General features: G+C 39.4%; 2 protein-coding genes across 3 annotated transcripts; one reads left to right on the top strand and one right to left on the bottom strand.

Annotated features, from left to right (window-relative positions):
- Positions 1 to 105: 105 nt before the first annotated feature.
- gpx3 (glutathione peroxidase 3) lies at positions 106 to 4,204 on the bottom strand. The gene is made up of 5 exons (XM_023284074.3): positions 4,026 to 4,204; positions 2,785 to 2,935; positions 2,585 to 2,702; positions 1,983 to 2,082; positions 106 to 607 (listed from the first exon to the last, which is right to left on the bottom strand). The coding sequence occupies exons 1-5, from the start codon at positions 4,095 to 4,097 to the stop codon at positions 386 to 388; spliced, it is 663 nt and encodes a 220-aa protein (XP_023139842.1). The 5' UTR covers positions 4,098 to 4,204; the 3' UTR covers positions 106 to 385.
- Positions 4,205 to 11,620: 7,416 nt separating this feature from the next.
- dctn4 (dynactin 4) lies at positions 11,621 to 21,037 on the top strand. Of its 2 annotated transcripts, XM_023284077.3 has the most exons (14): positions 11,621 to 11,804; positions 12,528 to 12,598; positions 12,729 to 12,907; positions 13,118 to 13,161; positions 13,601 to 13,708; positions 14,406 to 14,426; positions 14,930 to 15,003; positions 15,730 to 15,842; positions 15,926 to 16,035; positions 16,132 to 16,205; positions 16,786 to 16,840; positions 18,177 to 18,284; positions 19,464 to 19,561; positions 19,646 to 21,037. In XM_023284077.3, exons 1-14 carry the CDS (start codon positions 11,670 to 11,672, stop codon positions 19,863 to 19,865), a joined length of 1,410 nt encoding a protein of 469 aa, XP_023139845.1. In that variant the 5' UTR covers positions 11,621 to 11,669; the 3' UTR covers positions 19,866 to 21,037. The 2 variants fall into 2 exon arrangements, with proteins under 2 accessions (XP_023139845.1, XP_023139846.1); XM_023284078.3 differs by lacking the exon at positions 14,406 to 14,426 and having other exon boundaries at positions 11,622 to 11,804.
- The last annotated feature ends 492 nt before the right edge of the window (positions 21,038 to 21,529 follow it).

The following is a 21,529-nucleotide window of genomic DNA, read 5'->3' as shown; positions in this document are numbered from 1 at the left end:
TCACCCTGTGTCCAAGGGGGCACAACTTTTTTTGCTGCATAATTTTCGCCTTTCAATTACATAACACCTGCAGTTGTTTCCTATAAAGAAAGTTCTGCACATCAGTTTGGTGTTCTCTAGGATTTATTGGAAGTAATTAACATTGAACTGTAATAGCTAACAGGTTCTGGGGTGTGAAGATGACATGGCACTGTGGGATCGCAGGGCAGCTTGAATGCACTGAAAAGCTGGCCTGAACCCCAGACTCCAAAGAGGCACCACAGTGTTCCTGTTTTCAAGCCTCCTCTTCATTCAGCATGCCATCTTCATGCATCAGAAACTGTCCCATTATTCTACTCGATGCGCTACTTTGGCTCTATTTGTTACATCAGCTTCCTGTCACAATCTAGTTGAAAACATCCTGCGTGTACAGCTGCAGGAGGTATTTGCGGACGTCAGCTCGCACCTCAGATATGGCCACACACGGGTGCCACCTCATCACTGGCTTGCCGTCTGGTCCCACCAGAAACTTCTCAAAGTTCCACTTGACGTCGCTGATCTTCAGAGGCTCCCAGAACAATCTGCCGTTGATGTTGCCGAAGTCGCCTCCAACTGGAGGGCAGGAACTCTGCATGAGGAAACAGGACTATAAAGAAAGTGTGTCCACATCGAGCAAAAAACCTCCATCCTAAAGATCTTGCTGTTTTGTCTTTTTGTTAGGCATGTGATCAGTGCAGCTTATCAGTAGGATTATGCAAAAACTACTAATTTAGCTCTAATTGCTGATACATTTAAATTATCTCGATTATACTTCATACTGTATTTGGCTTAGGGATTGACCGATTTGGTGATCGAGAAAAGCAAAAAACTGATATTTGTGCTTGATATACATTAAATGTAACATTTTATCAGCATGTGATAGCAGAAAACCTGTCATTCATAGCTAGGCTTCCTCATTAATAAGGGTGATTACAACTGAGTCAATATATAATTGAGGGACTTTTGAGGTCAATATGATATATATGCATACGTTTTTATTAAAAGTTAAAAAAACGTTTTTTATGTTCATTGTGATCATGTCTTTACAAATTCCAGCTGTATATATAATATTTAGAAGACTCTGTAAAAATGCCATGTGGTGTTTGGATATAGGTGTTCATGTTGATTTTAGGTCTGAATCAGCAAAAATGTCAACTATACCTGTCAACTGTTACAAAAAGTGCTGCAGTTATATATTAAACCAACTGAATATGTGAAATAGAAATAAGAGTGATTAAATTAGAACACTTTCCTCTCTTTATGCAGCATCGACTGAGATCGATCCTGTAGTTACGTCTGCTGTTCTTCTCTATTTACTTATTCTTTCACTGTTTTATCACTTTAACTCCCCACTAAGGTCCATATCTTCAAGCATTATTAATCATTGTTTTCCAGATTCTGTTTCAGGGTAATTTGTTGCTGCCTTCTAACTTAGCAGCTAGCATAGTCCTAGCCACTGTGAGAGAAACTGATGTCCTGGTTTGTTGCAACGGCTTATTTGTCTTGTTCAGTTTTTTGCAGTTTCTGCTTGAGAGACATTTCTGAGACCATAGAGTGACTACAGACAAACAGAGGTAGCTGCATCAGACCTAAAATGGTGCATTTAATTTATCAATAATCAGTCAATAAAAATACAGATACTGATAATCAGAAAAATGCCAAATCTCTGCAACAATAATCGACCAGGCTGATAATCGGGCTATCTCTAGTTTGGCTGCATGTAGTTCTGGGTGTAAACAACTGTGCTCTGTGCTCCAGTGTGACCTATAATGTAAAAACTGTTATTTTAAATGTGTACAGTCTGCTTAGAAGATCTGCAGAGCATCCAGTTATACATTCATGTTCAAATGTTGAGTTAATTGGATTCCTATCTAAGGAGTCCATGCCCAGCTGCATTTTTAACATATCTTTGTGATTAAAACAACTTTTAAATCACTCACTTTGACCAGCAGACCACGTCTTACCTTGAGGAAAGTGTAAACCTCTTGCTCGTCTTTTCCATTCACGTCACCTTTCTCAAACAGCAGGAAGCTTGGAACAAATCCATTGCCTGGTCTAACATGCCTGGAATCCAGAAAGAGGGCAGCTTATCATTGGACATGCCTCTGAGCACTTTGCGGCTTTGGCAGCTGCCCTAGATTCATCTGCGAGCAGACCAAGACCACACAGCGCACTGCAAAGGCTCTGCTATGGATCTACGATGACTGATGGAACCTGAGACATAAGTTCTACGTGTGTTAGAGGGGCCACTGAGAGAAACTGATCTCATTGCCAAAGGTTGTTTTGCTGATTAAATGAAGCTTTGCTGATTGACAGGATTTACCAATAAGGCAAATTCCTGTCTACATCCAGCTTTAAAAGCTCTTATGTTACAGCACATCAAAATGTATGCTGGCTTGTGAGAAGCTGTTGGCTCAAATTTAGGCAATTCTCTTGCCTTCACGTTTTCTATAAGTACCAAAGCCTTTCAAGTTTTCTATAAGCATCCAGTACAAAGTCCTTTCAAATTCCCTAGAAGATAAGATTTAGGCTGGCCTTTATGGTGTTCTTACTGTGACTGACTCACTTCAAACCCGGCAGGATTTCATGTCGTTGCCCCGGTTCCTGCTTCCCAAACTGGTTGCAAGGAAAGCCAAGAACAGTGAGGCCAAACGGTTTCATCTCCTCGTGTAGTGCATTCAGTTCTGGTAAAAAGAGCAGAAAAAGTTGAGATGAAGAAGGTTGTGTTTTTCATCAAATGAAAAGGCCTGCGGTGGCGTTTCTTACCCACATACTGATAGGTGTACCCTCAGTATGTAGCCACGTTCACAATGAGGACGCTCTTGCCTCGGTAGTCACTCAAGTTGACAGTGCGACTACCATTTAGAGTCCTCGCTTGGTATTTGTAAAGGGTGCCATTTGAGGATGAGTCACATCGCTGGAGAGACAAGAGAAAGGTTGTGCTTATTTTGATTGGCTAACAGTCAGCACAGTTATGACTTCTTTAGTATAGTACCTTACCAGAATGTATACACAGATGTATGCAAGACAGCAAACAATTCATACGTGGATTTGTCCTGCAGAGCATGAAATGACAGTGACTTGTGCACTAATGGAGCAACCTGGTAGTGAAATGTTTATAGTGCTGCTACTTACTTGGTTTGATTCCAATCAAGGACTTGAGTTCCTTTATATTATAGCAGAGGTGCAGCAAAAAATCAGAAATCTCATTTGTATTTCCAACTTTTTGGATCTAAAGACCTTTCGACCGTTCATATAAGTATGGGTATTTTCAGATTTCACAAACCCTAGTACGCATTTAAAGACTCTTTTACACTGTTTACACATCAGATTACACGCACACTGGTTGATATACTGACACACAACTCTTTACACACTTCAGCAAATAATTTTGCTACAATATTAGCCCCACACTTTGTAATCTTTACACACAAACAGACAAAAGGTGGCCATGAGTTCAGGGTAATTCCATCTCAAATCATCAGGGGTCTTCTGCTGATTTACTTAAAACTGTATTTTAATCAATAACTATGGATATTTAAAATGATATCTGTGAAGTTTTTGTGTTTATTTATATATATCAAGTAATTTCTGAAATGTTTTTTTTTTCAACTTAAAGTTGGTCATGGTGCAAAGTAAAAATGACTGGTGCTAACATTTTCAGGCAAGAAAGAGGCAGCTGAGTTATTAAAATACTCACAAGGAATATTCTGGAAAACACCAATCTGACCGCCAGAGGTTATGACAGATCTCTGTTTACTAACATGCAAAATATCCCCAAACACTGCTGCGATCAATAATTACTTATCTGCCTTTTGTTTACATTTCAGATAAAATATATATGTTGGTTGCGGTGCTTTTAGCATCATTTTCTGCACCAGACTCCACTGCAGTGGGTTTATCACAGCTTAAGTGTGACTTAGGAATAAAAACGCTCATGGATGTGACGTTTGTTTCTGTTTTCTGGCTTCATGCTGTGAATTTGTTGGTAAATCAACAGGTCCTACCTGAGTGAACGCGGCTCCGGAGGTGCAGGGTCGCAGCAGACCGAGCAGCAGCAGCGGTACGAGGGGCCACATCTTGCCGTCCTTCCCCGACACGGTGCCTCCTCTCTGGGTAGGCCGGTCCGCTTCTCCTCGGTATAAATGAGCTCCGGTGGCAGGAGACGGAGCAGGAGGGGCGCACAGCTGGATGACATGACGCCATCTGCTGACGTAACCAGGACAGGCACTAATGACTGAATGAGTAAATGAATGAATGACTGAATCAATGAATGACTAAATGAATGAATGAATGAATGACTGACTGACTGACTGACTGACTGAATGAATGAATGAATGAATGAATGAATGAATGAATGAATGAATGAATGAATGAATGAATGAATGGATGAATGAATGAATGAATGGAGTAGCTGACAGTAACTGAAGGAAAACAGGATGTTTTCAGGGTTGATACTATAACCTTTATCAGTGATCAACGACTACATTTATTAATCATATATAAAACATACGTAAACACGGGCATATTTGTAAAACACAATTCATACACAAGTCAATTCAAGGTGCTTTACAACAGCAAAAAAATACATTCAGAAAATTAATTCTAAACATGATTTAAAAGTATACATTAAGATCATACGGGTCAACATATAATTGAGGGATTTTTGAAGTCTATGGGATATATCTTTCATACATTTTTTTTAAAAGTAAAAAAAAAACCTAATGTTTTTTAATGTCATTATGATCATGTCTTTACATTTTACATAACTATTTATTATTTAAACAATCACTTATTAATTTAAAAAAATGACTGGATATCACTAAAATGTCAACTAAATAACCGTCCGAATTTAATACCAACCACCTTCTAATTGGCTAAACAATATTAAAATGATCTTATTCAAAAATTGTGTTGATTGTGTTCTTTTAATTAAGTTGAGATAATCATGACAGATATTTGTTTTTTGGCAGTATATCAAATTTTATAAGGGAAATAATAAATTGTATTTGTGTATGAGAAATCCCTTTCCACTAAGTTCCTCATTCCAAAAACACCTCTCCAGGAAGTGTGTTAATTCCAGATCACATGACCTGCTCCACATGATGTCATTTCCTCCTGAAGAAAAGACTGGCAAGACTTCAAGGCTTTCTGACTGATTTAATATAAAGTAGTGGGTGAGTTTACTACAATATCTTTACAAATAACTTTCAATTTGAATTTCACTCAGTTGTATCTATAATATTTAGAAGAATCTTTCTCTAAAAATGTCATGTGGTGTTTGGATATAGGTGTTCATGTTGATTTTAGGCCTGAAAACAATGTAAACTATGATACCTGTCAACTATGTTACAAAAAGTCACAATTAAATCATAGAAATAAAACACAAAAGTGCAAGTCAAGATTAAAAGTGCATTAAAAGTCAAGAAAAAAGATTGAGCATCTAAGAGAAAGCTGCTGTAAACAGTATGGTTTTCAGGTCCAATTTAAAAGAGCTGACAGTTTGAGATGTACAATTTCACTTAAGGGGGCTGCACAGTGGTGTAGTGGTTAGCACTTTCGCCTTGCAGCTAGAAGATCCCTGGTTCACGTCCCGGCTTTCCCGGGATCTTTCTGCATGGAGTTTGCATGTTCTCCCTGTGCATGCGTGGGTTTTCTCCGGGTACTCCGGCTTCCTCCCACAGTCCAAAAATATGCTGAGGTTAATTGATTATTCTAAATTGCCCGTTGGTGTGAATGTGAGAGTGATTGTTTGTCTCTGTATGTAGCCCTGTGACAGACTGGTGACCTGTCTAGGGTGTCCCCTGCCTTCACCTGAGTCAGCTGGGATAGACTCCAACCTCCCCATGACCCTAGTGAGGATTAAGCGGTGTATAGATAATGGATGGATGGATTGAAATGGAATGGAAAACGTCTTTGAACAGAGTTTGAATTGACAGCAGTTATTTCAAGCTTATTGATACGGTAATGCCGTAACAACACACTAGATTATGTAGGTACTTTGAATTATCAGAGTTCAATTAATGAGGTTAAATTTTAGTTTGAAAAGTACCTATTAACACTAATGCATGCTTGTGTTTTTTTTATTTGTTTTTGACAATATTTATTCTGACAGCATTACAGCTTAGGGTCAAATTAGTACATACCAAATATGAAAACACATTGTGAAAAATACAGTGTTGGATCATTGTGGTTGTTCGGGATTATTCTTTACTGTTTATTAACCAGCTAATTAGCAGGCAATTTGTTACTAGATGCTCGCTAACTAAATATAACAGTATATGGTGTGACATTAGCTGATAACAACAAAATCTGCAGTGTTTTTTTTTGTTGTGATTTTTGTGGTCTGTTATGTAGCTTTCCCGTGGCTTTATTGTTCACCTGAGGAGCTTAGCTACACATTTTTAGGTAACGTTACATCTGAAGGCATCACTTTTGGTTCATTTAACCCTTGTGTTGTCCTGCAGGTCAAAATTGACCTGGTTTAAAGTTTGAAAATGTGGGAAAAAAAATATTTTCACAGTGAAACTTCTGATGTCCACATAAAACTTTTAAGGGAAACTTTTAAGGAATTATTGGAATTTTCTTCCTGAAGGTTTTGCAAATTTTCAGAAATTTGGGGATTTTTTTGCTAAATTTTTACATTTTTTTCAGGCAACTAAACAATATTTTTTGGTGCCCGTAAATGAGGACAACAGGAGGGTTAATGAAACTGAGAAATGCTGAGAAGGTCCAGGGGGTCAGAAAAACAATCACTCTACCATCTCTGTCCTGTGTACATTGCAAATATCAGGAACTTGTTTGCCAAATGGATCCTGAAGCATTAAGCAAATGAGTGGCGTCATGCAGACAGCTGCGATACTTTCCCCCTCCTCTTCTTCATACTTGTGTTGTATGTGGGCAGAAGTACTTTAAAACAGGCTGAGTGTCAACAGGAGAACTTTGCTCTCTGGTTTAACTCACTGATGGAAATCTCAAATTATCTCTTAGAAATAATGTTAACTGTATCTTTTTGCAAGTGAGAAATGACAGTTATTATTTTTACACAGCTGAGGTAACAATGAATATGTGTGCAGGAGTCTCTGGGTGTCGATTGTCGTGTCTAATCTAAAATATGCAAACTGCAGGACAAGGTCAAAAATGGCCTTTTTCACAATATTACTTGTTGTTGGTGTGCTTGAGGGGCAAAAATAAGTCCCTCTAAATGTGGATTAACTAACTTTTTATAGTTTATGACCACCAGAGTTTCCACTAAATGAAAACACCTTAAAATGCTGGACTACTCAAACTAAAATTATAGCTTTGGGGGGAAAAAATCTCTTAGCTGCTGTGTTTTTGTTCCTGTAAAGCTCAGAGTACACAGATATATTCATATGATTCCTCAGAGTCTTAAGGTGAGTCATAAAGATATATATATATATTTTTTTAACTTGGAGATTTTTAGAATGTATCCTAACCAGTCATAAATAGACATTGCTTAGGACCACAGCGATTACAGATAGAGGATAGCGGCTACATTATTATACATTACATTATTATTATTATAAGCAATTTTTTTATTTTAATTCATCATAAATTGTAAAAAAAAAAAAAAAAAACTGTACAGATAACTATAAAAATGCCAATCCCAGTACTGGTCGAGAGATAGATAATTACCCGTTCTATCAACCTGGTATTCACATGATCAGGAACCAATGGAGCGGCAATTTTTACTGTTTATCATTTTTTTTAAACCTTCATATAATGTAGTATAGTTACCTAACTAAAAATTCTCCCCTTTGACATTAATTTTCCCTAATTAAGACAATCTGACCACCTGTCAGAAATAAAACAAACACAGCTGACAGGCCTTGGTGTGCATGCCTGCTGCTTAACCTATTGTGAACATTCGTAAACAGCACTTAGTGAGGTCATACACGAGAATTATCATTATAAAACACCCAAATGAAACACTCTAAATGAGTGGCAAGTTGACTGAATGTTAATGAAAGCAGGATAATAGGCACCAGCTTCCCCAAACAGAGACAAGCTATTCTTGTGCTATTTTATTCATGGATCATTTCTCCTCTCTGGGATCAGCTGTTGCCATGGTGAGCTGGTACTTGGCCATATGCCCTGTGGGTGACTAACAGGCCTCTTTGCAAGCCTGTTAGAGCACCTCATTGACTGTATGTTGTGCACTGTTCACTTCAGATCTGCAGTGTCCCACAAGGAAACATGACCAATAATGTAAGAATTATTAGGGATAATTAGAGGGTATTAGGGGTAAAATATCTTAAAATTCAGTCCACATATGGTAGTAAACTGATTGATCATGGAGCTGCAACAGAGACACTGTTGGAAATCCCTGGACATGCAATGATGCTTTAAAATAACAGTATATTAAGATAAAGCACAGTATTATTTGATAACTCCAACTGATACAATCCCTGGGGCACAGACACAAAGACAACCCTGTCATACACAGCTCCCATGTGCCATTTCTCATCACTTTCCCTTATCTCGGTGACATTTTTGAAGTGAGTACAAGGTGATTCACACACCACTTCCTTGGTCTCCTTTGGAAAATCCAATCCCCCAGACATCCAAAGTACTGAAGCGACAGTTTCAATAAGTTGGATGTCTTCCACAGTATGTGTCCTTGGATACTCAAAGAGAATGCAGCAAATCAAACATTCAATCAACAGGCATTCTAAGTGGTGACTCACAAGTTGTTAAACTGTACAAAAACATCCTAGAGTAGAATTTTATAGAAGAAGAAACCTGAAAGACAGATTTGTACACTCAGATTGTCTTTATACCAAACCAACTACACTGTTACCTTCACCAGAATGCAACTTTAAGTGTGGTCGATGCACACAATGTCAACACAACTAAGCGCACTTGTTTTTCCATCCACAGGAAAAGAGGTGCATTTTCTTCAAGTCAAGTCCTGCTTACTCTAAAAACTGTTGTTTAAATTTCAGAGTGACGGTGATTACACTGAAGTGCAAGTTGTGTTCTGTATCCTTACACACCCAGGGTAAATGATTAGTTATTTAGTCACTATTGTTTGCAGCGTGGCCATTATTCAAGAATTAGCCATCTCCCATTTCTATATGACAGCTGTATCTGTATGTTTGAATCATTTAATGTAATGGAAACTCATTTGTCCTGTTCTAATAACGATACAGGCAGATTAGAAAGAGAAGTAGAGACATAAACACCTTTTTCATGCTGCATGTGTAACTGTAAGCAGCATTTTTCTGGGTCACATGAGAGGTCATTTACAGAAGCATGAGATGCAGCACGTCCATTTAACAGGCTCAATTACAGCACAAATGTATACTCATCATTTAATGATCACAAAAGTAGGAAACAAGCTGGTAGTTAAGACTTTGACATAACATTGTTTCAAGAGAAAATGACAGCACTCTGGCAAATGAATGTGAAATGAATGTGTTAATGAAGGACCTGCTCAGTGGGAAAGAACATGTGACACTGACAGTTTGAGAGCCAGAGACCTTTTCCTCTTCAGTCAAAAGCACTTTAATGACCACTTATTTAATGATTGATTGCATAAACACAAGTCTATAAGTTGAAAATTCTATTTCCATGATGTTTTAAAATAATCTTTGTGTGTGATGTACTTAATTATCATAATTATGAACACATTTTTAAGTAGACAAACCTTTAAGAAATAAACCATTAGATTTTTTTTTTCAGTCGTTTTTGGCTTTTTAAAGTTTTTGTTGATTTAGTATCTGTTAAAGAAATTATTTAATGCAATAGAATACCTTTTTAAAATTTATTTTTAATTGCAAGACACAATACTTAAAAGCACAACATGTAAAACTTGGAATTAAAACAGCACAAATTTTAAATGAACCCAAATTATAAACTACAAAGGTATGCATGTGTATGTTAAGTATGGATACCGAATCCAGTGACCTAAATATGTAGCAAGCGTCAGGAATTGATGGGATTCAGAAACACCTCCACAATTTAATCAATTGTTCCTTGAATCATTTCTGACGGATAAGTACCGATAAGTCTGCAGCGGATGATATGTAGTAGGATCGCAATCATGTGATCGTCAGCTAGCATCTGACGTAGTGTTCACTTGTTGTCATGGTTACAGTGACGCCGTGCCGCTATCTCGCAGTGACACAGAAATATTTAACAAATTCAGAGATCCAGACTATAAGCTGCATCACTGCCAAAATCTAATCACTTGATCCTTGTGTCATTTCTTACCTTCCCTGAAAATTCCATCCAAATCGGTTAATGTCACAACTAAATATGACTAATATTAGCTAGTGTTAGCTGTAGCACAACATAAACCATCAACTGTACTAGGAAGCTTAGCCTAAACTCTGTATACAAGTCCACTTTTGCAATTTCATTCGATTACTGCAACTTAAATTCAGTTTTAAATCAGTGAACTCCAAAATTTGAGTTGAAAATACACACACTATTAAGTTGATGCAATTACCAACATTATTAAATCAACTCAACCCATCAAAATAGTGTTTGGAACACACATAGCAACTGATGTGTTTTTTGTTTAACCTTGGAAGTTTGCATTTAACAGAATAGTGGGAACGGAGGTGAAGTTTGCCGACGACTCCACCGTAGTGGGTCTCATATCAGACAATGATGAGACCCACTACAGAGAGGAGATCCAGCACCTTATTCAGTGGTGTTCAGAGAACAACCTTGTTCTGAACATCAACAAGACCAAGGAGGTCATGGTGGACTACAGGAGGTCATGGTGGACTACAGGAGGTCATTGTGGCCTACAGGAGGTCCAGGTGGACTACAGGAGGTCATGGTGGACTACAAGAGGTCATGGTGGACTACAGGAGGTCATTGTGGACTACAGGAGGTCCAGGAGGACAGAGCAGCTCCTCTCCTCATCAAAGGGGAAGTGGTGGAGTGTGTTCACAACATCAAGTTCCTGGGCGTCCACATTCCATCTGACCTGACCTGGTCTCTGAACACACCCCATCTAGTGAAGAAGGCTCAGCAAAGACTCTTCTTCCTTAGGAAGCTGAAACGTGCTGGTCTCTCCCCTCAGCTCCTGGCAAACTTCTACAGGGCCACAATGGAAAGCATCCTCTGTCTTAGTGCAACAGTGTGGTACAGCAGCTACACAGCTGAGGATAGAAAGAACTTATCCCAGGTGGTGGAAACAGCACAGGGGATTGTGGGAAGTCCTCTTCCAGATCTGGACTCAATATACCGGGTCCAGAGGAAGGTCCAACGTATCGCTGCCGACCCCCAGCAGACCCTTGTTGACCACTGCACATGCTGAATGTGCTCATTGAATTTCTAGCATTAATTTAGGGTGTTTTTAATCTCTGTTTAAACACTTGTAATTTTTTGTGTATGTATTTGTTTATTTGTTATCTTTCTTCCTGCTGGGACCTCTTTCCAGGTCATCATTGTAAATGAGAAATTGTTCTCAACTGAGCTTACCTGCTAAAATAAAGAATAAAAAAAATAAAATAAAATAAATAACAGAACCCACAATATCAAATGTTTTGGGTCTGACGCTTTGAATATTCACCACAAGGGCGACAATGAGGGACTGTTTCCTGGAGGAGTAGACGACCAGCGGAGACATCAGCGTTAGCAGCCAGTCAGGGAGCATCCTGCGCTGGGTAGAGATGGCGTCCCTTTTGCAGCCAGATAGAGTTGTCTATCTGGTTCGTGGGGAGAAAAGAATCAGAGCCCCTTTATCTCAGCTTTATTTCTGTCGCTACTGTAGTGAACTACGGTCTCTGGAATGCGTGTCTCACGAGGTACAGTGGCGTTTTTTCCTTCTTCTCCTCTGCTTATGACAGGCTAGCAGTTAGCTTTATTTAGCTACTTTGTTGTTAGCTGACTTGCTAGTAGCTGTGACAGGTAGGCGGGATTTGTCCTGTCTTCTCGCGTGTTGTATGGCTCAGCCGCTTGTCAATCAAGTGTTTGCCACGCAGTCCGCTCATCTCATTGGCTGTACGATTTAACTTCCGTTGGAATTAGCGTTGTGTCGTACACAGCAGAAATTGGAGTACAAGCTAGCTAGTTCTTGCTGTACTTTAACGTTGAAGTGTCTGCTTATCTCAAAAATAATGACATGAGCGGCTTGCCGGATAATTAAAAACACATTTGTTTTAACAATGAACCACCTCATTCAACGTCTTCACTGTTAAAGTGTAGCTTGCTAACGTGGCTAACTGTTCCAAACACCACACCCAGGAGATTTTTCTTTTGTAGCAGCATCATAATACGAATCCAGGACTTTTTTTGCAAGCTAATTCATTAAGAAGCATCAGTCTTGCCCCTGTACAAATAGTAGCTTATCCTCTAAGTCACTTTATCACATTGTTGAAACAAATGATAACCATGTACAACGATGATCACCTTTATTGAAGTTGCAGTTTGATAATCCAGCAGTTGGGAAGGCTGTAAAAGACAAACTTTAAAATGTAAATGCATAGATCCGCTGACTTCTATGTTGCATTTCTGTCTGTGGTGACCAGGTGGACTCTCACTACTGTCCAAGCTGTCTGGAGAACATGCCTTCAGCAGAGGCCAAACTTAAGAAGAACAGGTGAGGCTGAAATGCAGTTGCATAAAGAAATGTTCAGTACTTACACAGGTCCGTGCTGACTTTCTATCTGTCTGGTCCTCTGATGTCATCAATAGCCATGTGTTGATACCTGATTATCTGTCTACTGTAGGTGTGCAAATTGTTTCGACTGCCCATGTTGCATGCACACACTGTCTACTCGGGCCACTAACATCCCAGCTCCTCTGCCCGATGATCCGACCAAGACGGCCATGAAGAAAGCCTACTATTTGGCCTGTGGTTTCTGTCGCTGGACCTCAAGGGATGTGGGAATGGCTGACAAATCAGTTGGTGAGTGTAGACATACTAATGAGGACTTAGTTTTAACATTTAAGCTCTCTAGCCCTAATTAGCAACAGAAATGTGAAAACCATCCCTTGTGTCAAAAGTTTTGCAGTAACTGAACAGCTGGTCATTACTTCAGCTCATGAAAAAAGTTGTTTCAAGTCAAAATCGTCATCTGTGACAGTCTGATGTTTTGGTGTATTTTATTCACTGCAGCGAGCGGTGGATGGCAAGAGCCGGAGAACCCTCACACTCAGCGGGTAAGTTTTCCCCTCTGGTCATTTAAATTCTCTCGAGTTGCTCACATGTTTTCCAGTTTGCTTTGCTTTCTTCTGAATAGATTTGTGTCTGAATAAGAGACACAAACACATAGAGCAGAAACTACGTGGCTGCACAGTAACTTAGGCAACAAATTTGTCAAAAACAAGGAATTATAAATGCCCTCTCTTAACCTTTATAATGAAATATGCCTATAGTTATTCTACCAAGTTATTTTGAACAATTGTTTTTTCCGTTTTTCAGTTTTATTAATTTTTAAAAACATTTTTCTACAAGACTATACAGTTGCACAAGTTTTATTTTTTTTTTAAGATGGACGAATCAGCTTTTACTTAAGCCATCATATATTATCAAATTACAAAAAGTCTTGTTTTATAGAAAAATGCATTAAGCACAGATTAACTTTTTTGTTCCCTACAGATCAACAAGCTGATAGAGTATTATCAGCAGCTGGCTCACCGAGAGAAGCAAGAGCGAGACAGGAAGAAGTTGGCCAGGAGACGACAGTGCATGCCCCTGGCATTCTCGGTACTCTGCTCCCTCTGAGCCCAGCAGTTACACCCAGCCTTTTCAAAAATGTCATACCTTCTTCTTTAACCCTTTTAAATGCCAAACAGCTGTTGTCTCAGTATTGCCATTAGCTTAGGTCAACAATTATTTCCATTTAAGAGATTCATTTTACCTCAAGCTCAATAACATTACCAGGGGTGCATTTAAAGTCTGTACCATTTAGGAAGTTTTATATGATGAGCGTACCTGTAGCCAAAGCAGGATTGAAGAATTATGGTTACCTGCTGCTGTGTTTCATTTAAAGTGCTAGATTGACACCATGTCCATGCTTTCTGGCTGAGTCAGAAGTTGAAATTCCAAAACAATAGTAAAGTTTGTCTTTGAAAAACCAAAACGCTGCCAAGAAAGTGCCCCGGTGTGGACGTGGTCTTCATGCTTCTTTAGCTTGTCGGCACATTGTTCACACCTCCTGCACTCTGCTTTCACAATAATTAACATCCATTAATACAAGCCAGTCTCTGCTACTGTGAATCTGGACCAACTTAATCTGTAATGTCCTGCGGTTGTTTTCCATCACTGATGCATTTCTGTTGCTGTTGCATGTCACCAAATGCCACTAATGTTTTTGCTAAATTGCTTTGGTTTCACCTTGTTCTTTATTCTCTCTTTTTTTCCTTTGCTTGTGCACTCTGACATTTTGGTTTTTACCCCCCAGCAACACACTATTCATGTGGTGGTGAGTTGTATTTTTCACAACTTGGGTAGTGTCGTCTTTGCAGTAGCACTGTCTTCTCCATATCTCCGTTTCTGTGCAGTCTGTTACTGAGTGGCCTCACAGATCACATGAATGTCTCCTTGGGTAAATGACATCCACACAAGTGGAGCCTTTAAGTTGATTAGAGGGAGAGAAGCAACTGAAGACTTTGTTGAAGTCTGTGTAACAAGATCAAAATATGTTTCATGCTAATTAAGTCCTGAGATGATTCTCTCCCACTATTCTGGGCTGAAAGGCTCCTGTTTTTGTCTCTTACCACGAGCCAAATTATACTGTTTATGGCGTATTTATTGTTTATTTAAATGTCAGATACAATTTCTTTCCCTTTTTGTTTCAAAACATTGAGTTAAAATAGCCATGTAGAAGTATAACTGCAGACTAAGTTAAAAAATCATCTTTAGTCCTGAATTTTCAGTTGATAAACTGCTTAATTGTGTTTTTTTTCCCCTCCTAAATTCACTCAGGAAAAATATGGCCTTGGAACCAGACTGCAGAAACAGAGGTCTGGAGCTCCTATATCAAGCCTGGCTGGCCTCTCGTGAGTTGTCTTTTCACATATACTTACTACTGCTTCTGGCTCTTCAGATACAACACTTTTTTCAAAGTACAACTTTTTAAATGTTAAGGAGCTACCTGGTTTTGCATGCTTCAGCCCATTAACTATACATTGTGTACATACATAATACTGATGACATAGATGAATAGATATTTGACCTTCCAGCAGTTGTTGCTTTGATTCATTTCCATTGAAATCAATTTGCAGAGCCTTGAAACTTGGCTTGAGACATGTAGGTAATTCATCATAGTAAACTGCTCGTCATCCTTCTTTTTTTTCTCAAGTTGCATCATCACATTGTAGTAATATAATTGTCAGCAGGGATCATTTTTAAATCTCTTCACCAGAATGCATTCAAGGACCCAGTTTAACATCTTAAAATTAATGACTGGCTGACAAAAGGCAGTGTTTTGACAAAGTATCCTGTCACATCCAGGAGACAAATGTGAAGCAGGCAAGAACTGCAAGGAAAGAATAATGTGAATTTGGTTGTCTGTTGTTTCAAAAGGTCGTTGGGCAGTAGCCAAGTTTAAAAATCTTTGCTGATAAAGTGTCCTTGAGGGCATCAACATTAACATCTCAAGTGATTTTTGCTAACTGTATAACAGTGCAATTTTAATGTCAGAGGATTATTTATAGCTGATGTTACTGTTAAGCTTCTGTTTTATTAAGTACCATCATTAAGCAGTGTTTGTGTAACTCGTGTAGCCTTAAAGAGGGTGAGGACCAGAAAGAGATCAGCATCGAACCTGCCCAGGCCCTTGATGAAGTGGAGCCTCTCCCTGAGGATTGTTATACCAGACCCATTAGTTTACCGGAAGGTAAGATTTTGTCCACAACTCTCTAAACAATACTGATAACTTCCCTTGTTCAGGTTGATTTACATCTTTTTGTGTCCTTCCAGTGACCACGCTGCGCCAGCGACTTCTGCAGCCAGACTTCCAGCCTGCAGGAGCGTCGCAGCTTCACCCCCGACACAAGCACCTCCTGATGAAGCGCTCGCTGCGATGCAGGGTCAGTACCGCTTTACTGTTCAGTATCAATCAAAGGCTCTTTTTTTCTGTAGATTCCATTTAGATAATGGTGTCCTTTCTTCCTTCCTTCCTCAAGAAATGCGAGCACAACTTGAGCAAGCCAGAGTTCAATCCTACTTCAATCAAGTTTAAAATTCAGTTGGTGGCTGTGTGAGTAGATCATCTGATCATCCAATTCTGTGTTTTCCTAATAATGTTGACCTTTTTTAACTAATGAAAAGTAGGGCTGCCACAAACGACGCGTCGACTAATCGCCTGAGCACGATACGTCATCAAAAGCGGAAGTGAGCGCGCAATGCAACAGAAATCACCGTCCGAGTGGAGCGCGGAACACGCATGGACATCCGCGCTGTATCGTGCATATATAGTATATGCACGATACAGTATATAGTATGCATATATAGTATATGCACGATACAGCGCGGATGTCCATGCGTGTTCGGCGCTCCACTCGGACGGTGATTTCTGTTGCATTGCGCGCTCTCTTCCGCTTTTGATGACGTATCGTGCTCAGGCGATTCATCGATTCATCGTTAGTTGCAGCCCTAATATTAAACGGTTTTGCTGTCAGGTGTGCTCATAATGTTTTAGCTCCTCTCTGCACCTGAAGATGTTCCCAGGAGTTCAGTGATCAGCTCTCAGCCTTCAGTGAATACAGATGAATGTTTTGCTGAACACTATTGATGTGTTTAGAGTGTATTGATTTACCTTCTGCCCGTTCCTCCTGCAGGAGTTATATCCCTGAAGTGAGAATTATGTCCATTCCAAATCTCCGGTACATGAAGGTCAGTGTGTGCATTGGCTTTGGCCTGTTGAATATATCTTTTACACTTTTTTATTTTGTTCACATTCTTAACCTCAGTGTTTTAGGTCTCTAATATGCTGTTAGCCATCAGTGCCTTTAGACACTAGGCTAACTCAACAGTATATAAGTTTATTGAGCTAAAGTAGCTCAGTCTTTATTGCTGTACAGATAAATGAACTTTGCAAACTACATATAAAACTGTACCTCATATCCAGACCATACAAAATTGCATGACATTAAAGATAGTCCTTAATTAATTATCTTGTGAAATGGATTGAATAAAATTACATCAAAATAACAGAAATCCATTTCACTGAAGTACATGAGCTTCTTCCAAACATTGTTATGAAAGTTAAAATGCTGTTCCCTGTTACTCAACATGACCCCCTGGTTCTAGGACCTTTATTGAGGCATTGGGACTGACCTGTTTCTGGGATCAGAAGAAGACCAAAGCTACACTTAAAGCGCTAAGCTGTAGAGCTGTAGTCAACCAGAGAGAATCTTCCTCATCTAAAATTGTACCTACTGTTTAACTACTTGATTGGTTGTGAGAGGGAAAATACAAATCCTAATGTTATCCCTTGATTAACTAAATGAGCCACAGACTACAGACAGCACCCTATCCTCTAGCCTTATTAGCCTAATTAAATTACAAAAATAACTATTTTTGCAGCATAATAAATCATTGTAACCAAGATAACATGCTACCAGCATGCACCTAACCATATTCATTTGATTTCTGAAAATAGAACTGCATCAGCTGGTGATCATAATGCAAGATCTATTGAGTAATATAACACAGACAAGTCAGACTACTGTTTTTAGATGATCTGCTATGTTGGCTGCTGAACTGTGATTATGCAAACTGCTGTCTTCCACGTTTATTCTTAACATTTTGGCCATCTATTTGAACAAAATGCGGCCACACCGATGACATATTTTACATGATGTCAGTTTTTTTGAAGCTGACTCTGAGTCAGCTTTCAGTACCTGTAAATGTTAAATAACTTGGATCTAGCAGTCTCCATGAGGTTGAGTTCAAAGTGGTGAAAACGGTGTGCGTGTTCGCAGGTTGTCTGTTTCCCCCACTGCTAAAAATAACGGATTAATCCTGGAGGCAATGCTTTTGTTCTTATGAGACTAACACAAGCGTTTGTCCAGTCAGTGAGAATTTGGTCGGATGGCACCATATGGCCCAACCAGTCCATCAGATGAAGTGCAGACTACAGCCCAAGCAGCCTTATAAGTTAATTCAACCGGTTTGGAAAGATTCTTGAAGTGAAACTTTATTTTTTTCCTCCATCCTGTGTATTTAGGAGAGCCAGGTGCTGCTGACCCTCACCAACCCGGTGGAGAACATCACCCACGTCACCCTTGCTGCTTGTGAGGAGGAAGATCCTGATGACATCAACAGCACTGCCAAGGTATTTTACCATAGTTTCTACCGACACCAAGGCCCGACAAAGGATGCTGTTTGTGATTTCTTTAATGAGGTTGAGTCAGTATTTTTGAAGTTAAAATGTAACCTACAGATTTAACTCAAAACTTTGCAGCTCTACTAAGGTTTTAAATCTCTTTTGAATCATTGTTTGAGTTTATAGTTTATTTTCTACATGGCTGAACATCAACTGTCATGAAGTAACAACCTGTTCTCGAAGGTATTTTGCTTGTTGCCAGAAATCAAATGATTAAACAAGACAGAAAAAGGCTACATCTTGTGTTTGTTGTTCACCATCTCCCCCTTTTTTTTAAAGTGTTCTCCATTATTACAGCCCTCAGTGCAGGCCGCTCACCCTCTTTATGCTGTCTTTTCCTAAAGAAATTGGAGACTTCACATCATCTTGTACTATCTGTTAGCTGTCACACGCATCGCTAAGAGCGCTGTGTAACGGTCTGCTGAGCTGCCTGTTGCCAGCAGCTGCTCCCAGGCTCTCAGTCACTAAAGGCTGTTTTGTCTTGGCCTCTTTAGTGATGAAATCATGGGCCAGCCTGGGCAGGGAAGAGCTCCTGGCCAAAAACGGAGCATCTTCATGAATCATTTTCCATTCACTTCATAGCCTAACAGAGTGTGCACTCCTGTCTTTCTGCTTGATCTGATATTGAAACACCTGAAGGGCAGTGTGAACCACATCAAGTCATGCTCGCTTGATTTTTATCAGCCAGCTATCTTGGCTGGATTCACTCACCTCTTACATCTAACACACACATATATCTATATAGATACATATACCAGTATGGTATATGTATCTATATAGATGGTAACACAGATATGAGGTGATAAATCTTTTCAACTCGGGTGAAAATACACATTTTGAAGTGGTGAATTTGTGATTTCTACTTAACTATGTTGGTTCATTCTTCATAAAAGCCTAAAATTGGAGACTTGTTTTCAGATGTTCAAAATAATTCTACACTTTGCCAGATATAGCGGAGTGGGAGAAGTAAAGCTGTGCTGATAAATGTCTTTTTCTCTTTCACATTGTAACACTACATTAACAAGTATTTTAAAATGGAGGAGACACATTTACAGTCTCACTGATCTCTCACATAGATTTAAAGTCAGCGAATGTTTAAACGGCTTTTTTGTTGGTTTGTTTTTCTAGGTTATAGTACCCACTAAGGAGCTGGTCTTGGCAGGAAAGGATGCTGCTGCTGAGTATGACGAACTGGCTGAACCTCAGGACTTCCAGGATGACCCAGAGTGAGTTAATGCACTCGCACACTTTCACACAGAAGTAATAGAGTGAGGGGAACTTTTACCCTTATCTCTCTGTCTCCTCTGCAGTGTTGTTGCCTTCAGGAAATCCAACAAGATCGGTTTCTTCATCAAAGTGATCCCTCAGAAAGAAGAGGACGCGGATGTCACTGTTTCGTTTAAGGTCCGACACGACTTCCGCAACCTCGCAGCTCCCATGAGGCCGAGCGAGGAGGCAGGCGACGCTGCCGCTGAAGCCATTTGGCTGGTGCAGAACGTAGAGCTGAGGCTGGGGCCGCTCGCCCCCTGAACACGAGTACTGTGTCTGACAGTGTTGGGCTCTTTGAAATAACTTCTTTACAGCTGTTGGATTAATTTAATTTAGAACTAATTTCTGATTCAGCTCATTGACGTGTACAAACAATATTAGTACCAAGATTTCAGATGCTGTTTTTATTTTGTTTCGGCAGCTGATACTTTGTGGAAAATACAGTAATTACATGAGATAGCCGAGCTCCCTGTGCTGCTCGTCACATTAAATGCAGCATCTTAAACAACTACATACTGTATTTCACCTGTATGTCATCCTCTTCCTTAGCATAAACTCTACAGCATCTATCAGTATAAAGCAGTTTTCGCGTGTGGTAAGTTACAGGACACAATCTTATGAATAGATATAATTAGTTATGAAAGTGTTAAGTTTTATTTTGAAAAAGGATTTAAATACAGTATTTTCTTAAATAGCAAAGCAACTATAACCTCTCAGCCTCTGCCTACACCTTTTTGTCTTCTTAAATGTGTTAGCTGTGAACTCTTTTGTGGCATATTGGTCTTTACTGTCTGTAAAAAAATAGCAGGTTATGTTCAAAGATGAGAGCAAATGGTTATACATTAATACGACGCCATCATTGAAACTGTTGAGAATAAACGAGTGCGGTCAATGAGCAGAATCAGAAATCAGAATGGAGAACAATCTGAACAAGTCCCAGCGGTGCAGCACACACTACTTCTGCGCTTCTAGCTAATGTAACCTCGTCAGCAGCGTTTTCTGGGCACAAAATAGTATTGTATTAACTTGCATGCTTCCACTCTAGTAAATATCACACACGTTAGACAATGCCATCTCGATTCTGTACTGTTTTCTCACCATGAAGGTTGTGGGGTAGAAGATGTTACTTGCCGTACTTTCACCATCGTCTGAAGGCTTGCAGTGACTGTTATCAGCACTATCAAGAGGATGTATAGGAAGCTTTGTAAATTACATAAAGTACAAAGTGCTCATCATGTCTATGTACTGAGACACTATCGTTTCATCTGATTTGAATACTTTTTGGTTTGTGGAAGTTGCTGACCTCCCTGTCAGTGTGTATCGTAAGCTGCTGTCATTTTTTTGGTCTCCAGTGTGTAAAAAAAAATATACAGCCTTACATTGCGGTTAATTGTCTGTACTGGCGAATAAAGTAATGCAATACTGTAAAAGAACTTCAGACTTTTTATGTCTTGTGCTGATGCGATTTTTAACGCAATTAATTCAGACTTTCTTGGCCACAGGAGCGGGAAAGAGTGTTGATCAAAAAAACATGTACATATCATTTTTTAACGACCCTGTCCAATGAAGCTCAAGTGTTTTGCGTATTTAAGTGTCCATGTGGTGCTTTATTATACAGTAGAAGTCACACTGTGAATGATAGAGGCAGTCAACATCATGGCTGAGCATTTCCACCTCAAAAACATGGATTCAAACCGTTGGGGTGGAATTTTCTTTATGATTTTTCCTCTTCAAACTCAGTTTGAACATGCATGGCTGAATTCCTCCAATATTACAGCTTGTCATTGTGTAGTTTAAAGTAGTTTTACTGTGTTTTAGCAGAGTCATAAGTGAGCTTGTGTGCTCCAACTGCAGTAAACTGTGGAAGGAGGATGTAGACGGAAGCTCGGACTTCATAGATCTGCAATATATAAAGGAAGCAGTGG

Source organism: Amphiprion ocellaris, chromosome 13, assembly GCF_022539595.1.
Source record: "Amphiprion ocellaris isolate individual 3 ecotype Okinawa chromosome 13, ASM2253959v1, whole genome shotgun sequence".
NCBI lineage: Eukaryota > Metazoa > Chordata > Actinopteri > Pomacentridae > Amphiprion > Amphiprion ocellaris.
The sequence above is the reverse complement of the archived record's forward strand: the minus strand, read 5'-3'. Positions and strand labels throughout refer to the sequence as shown.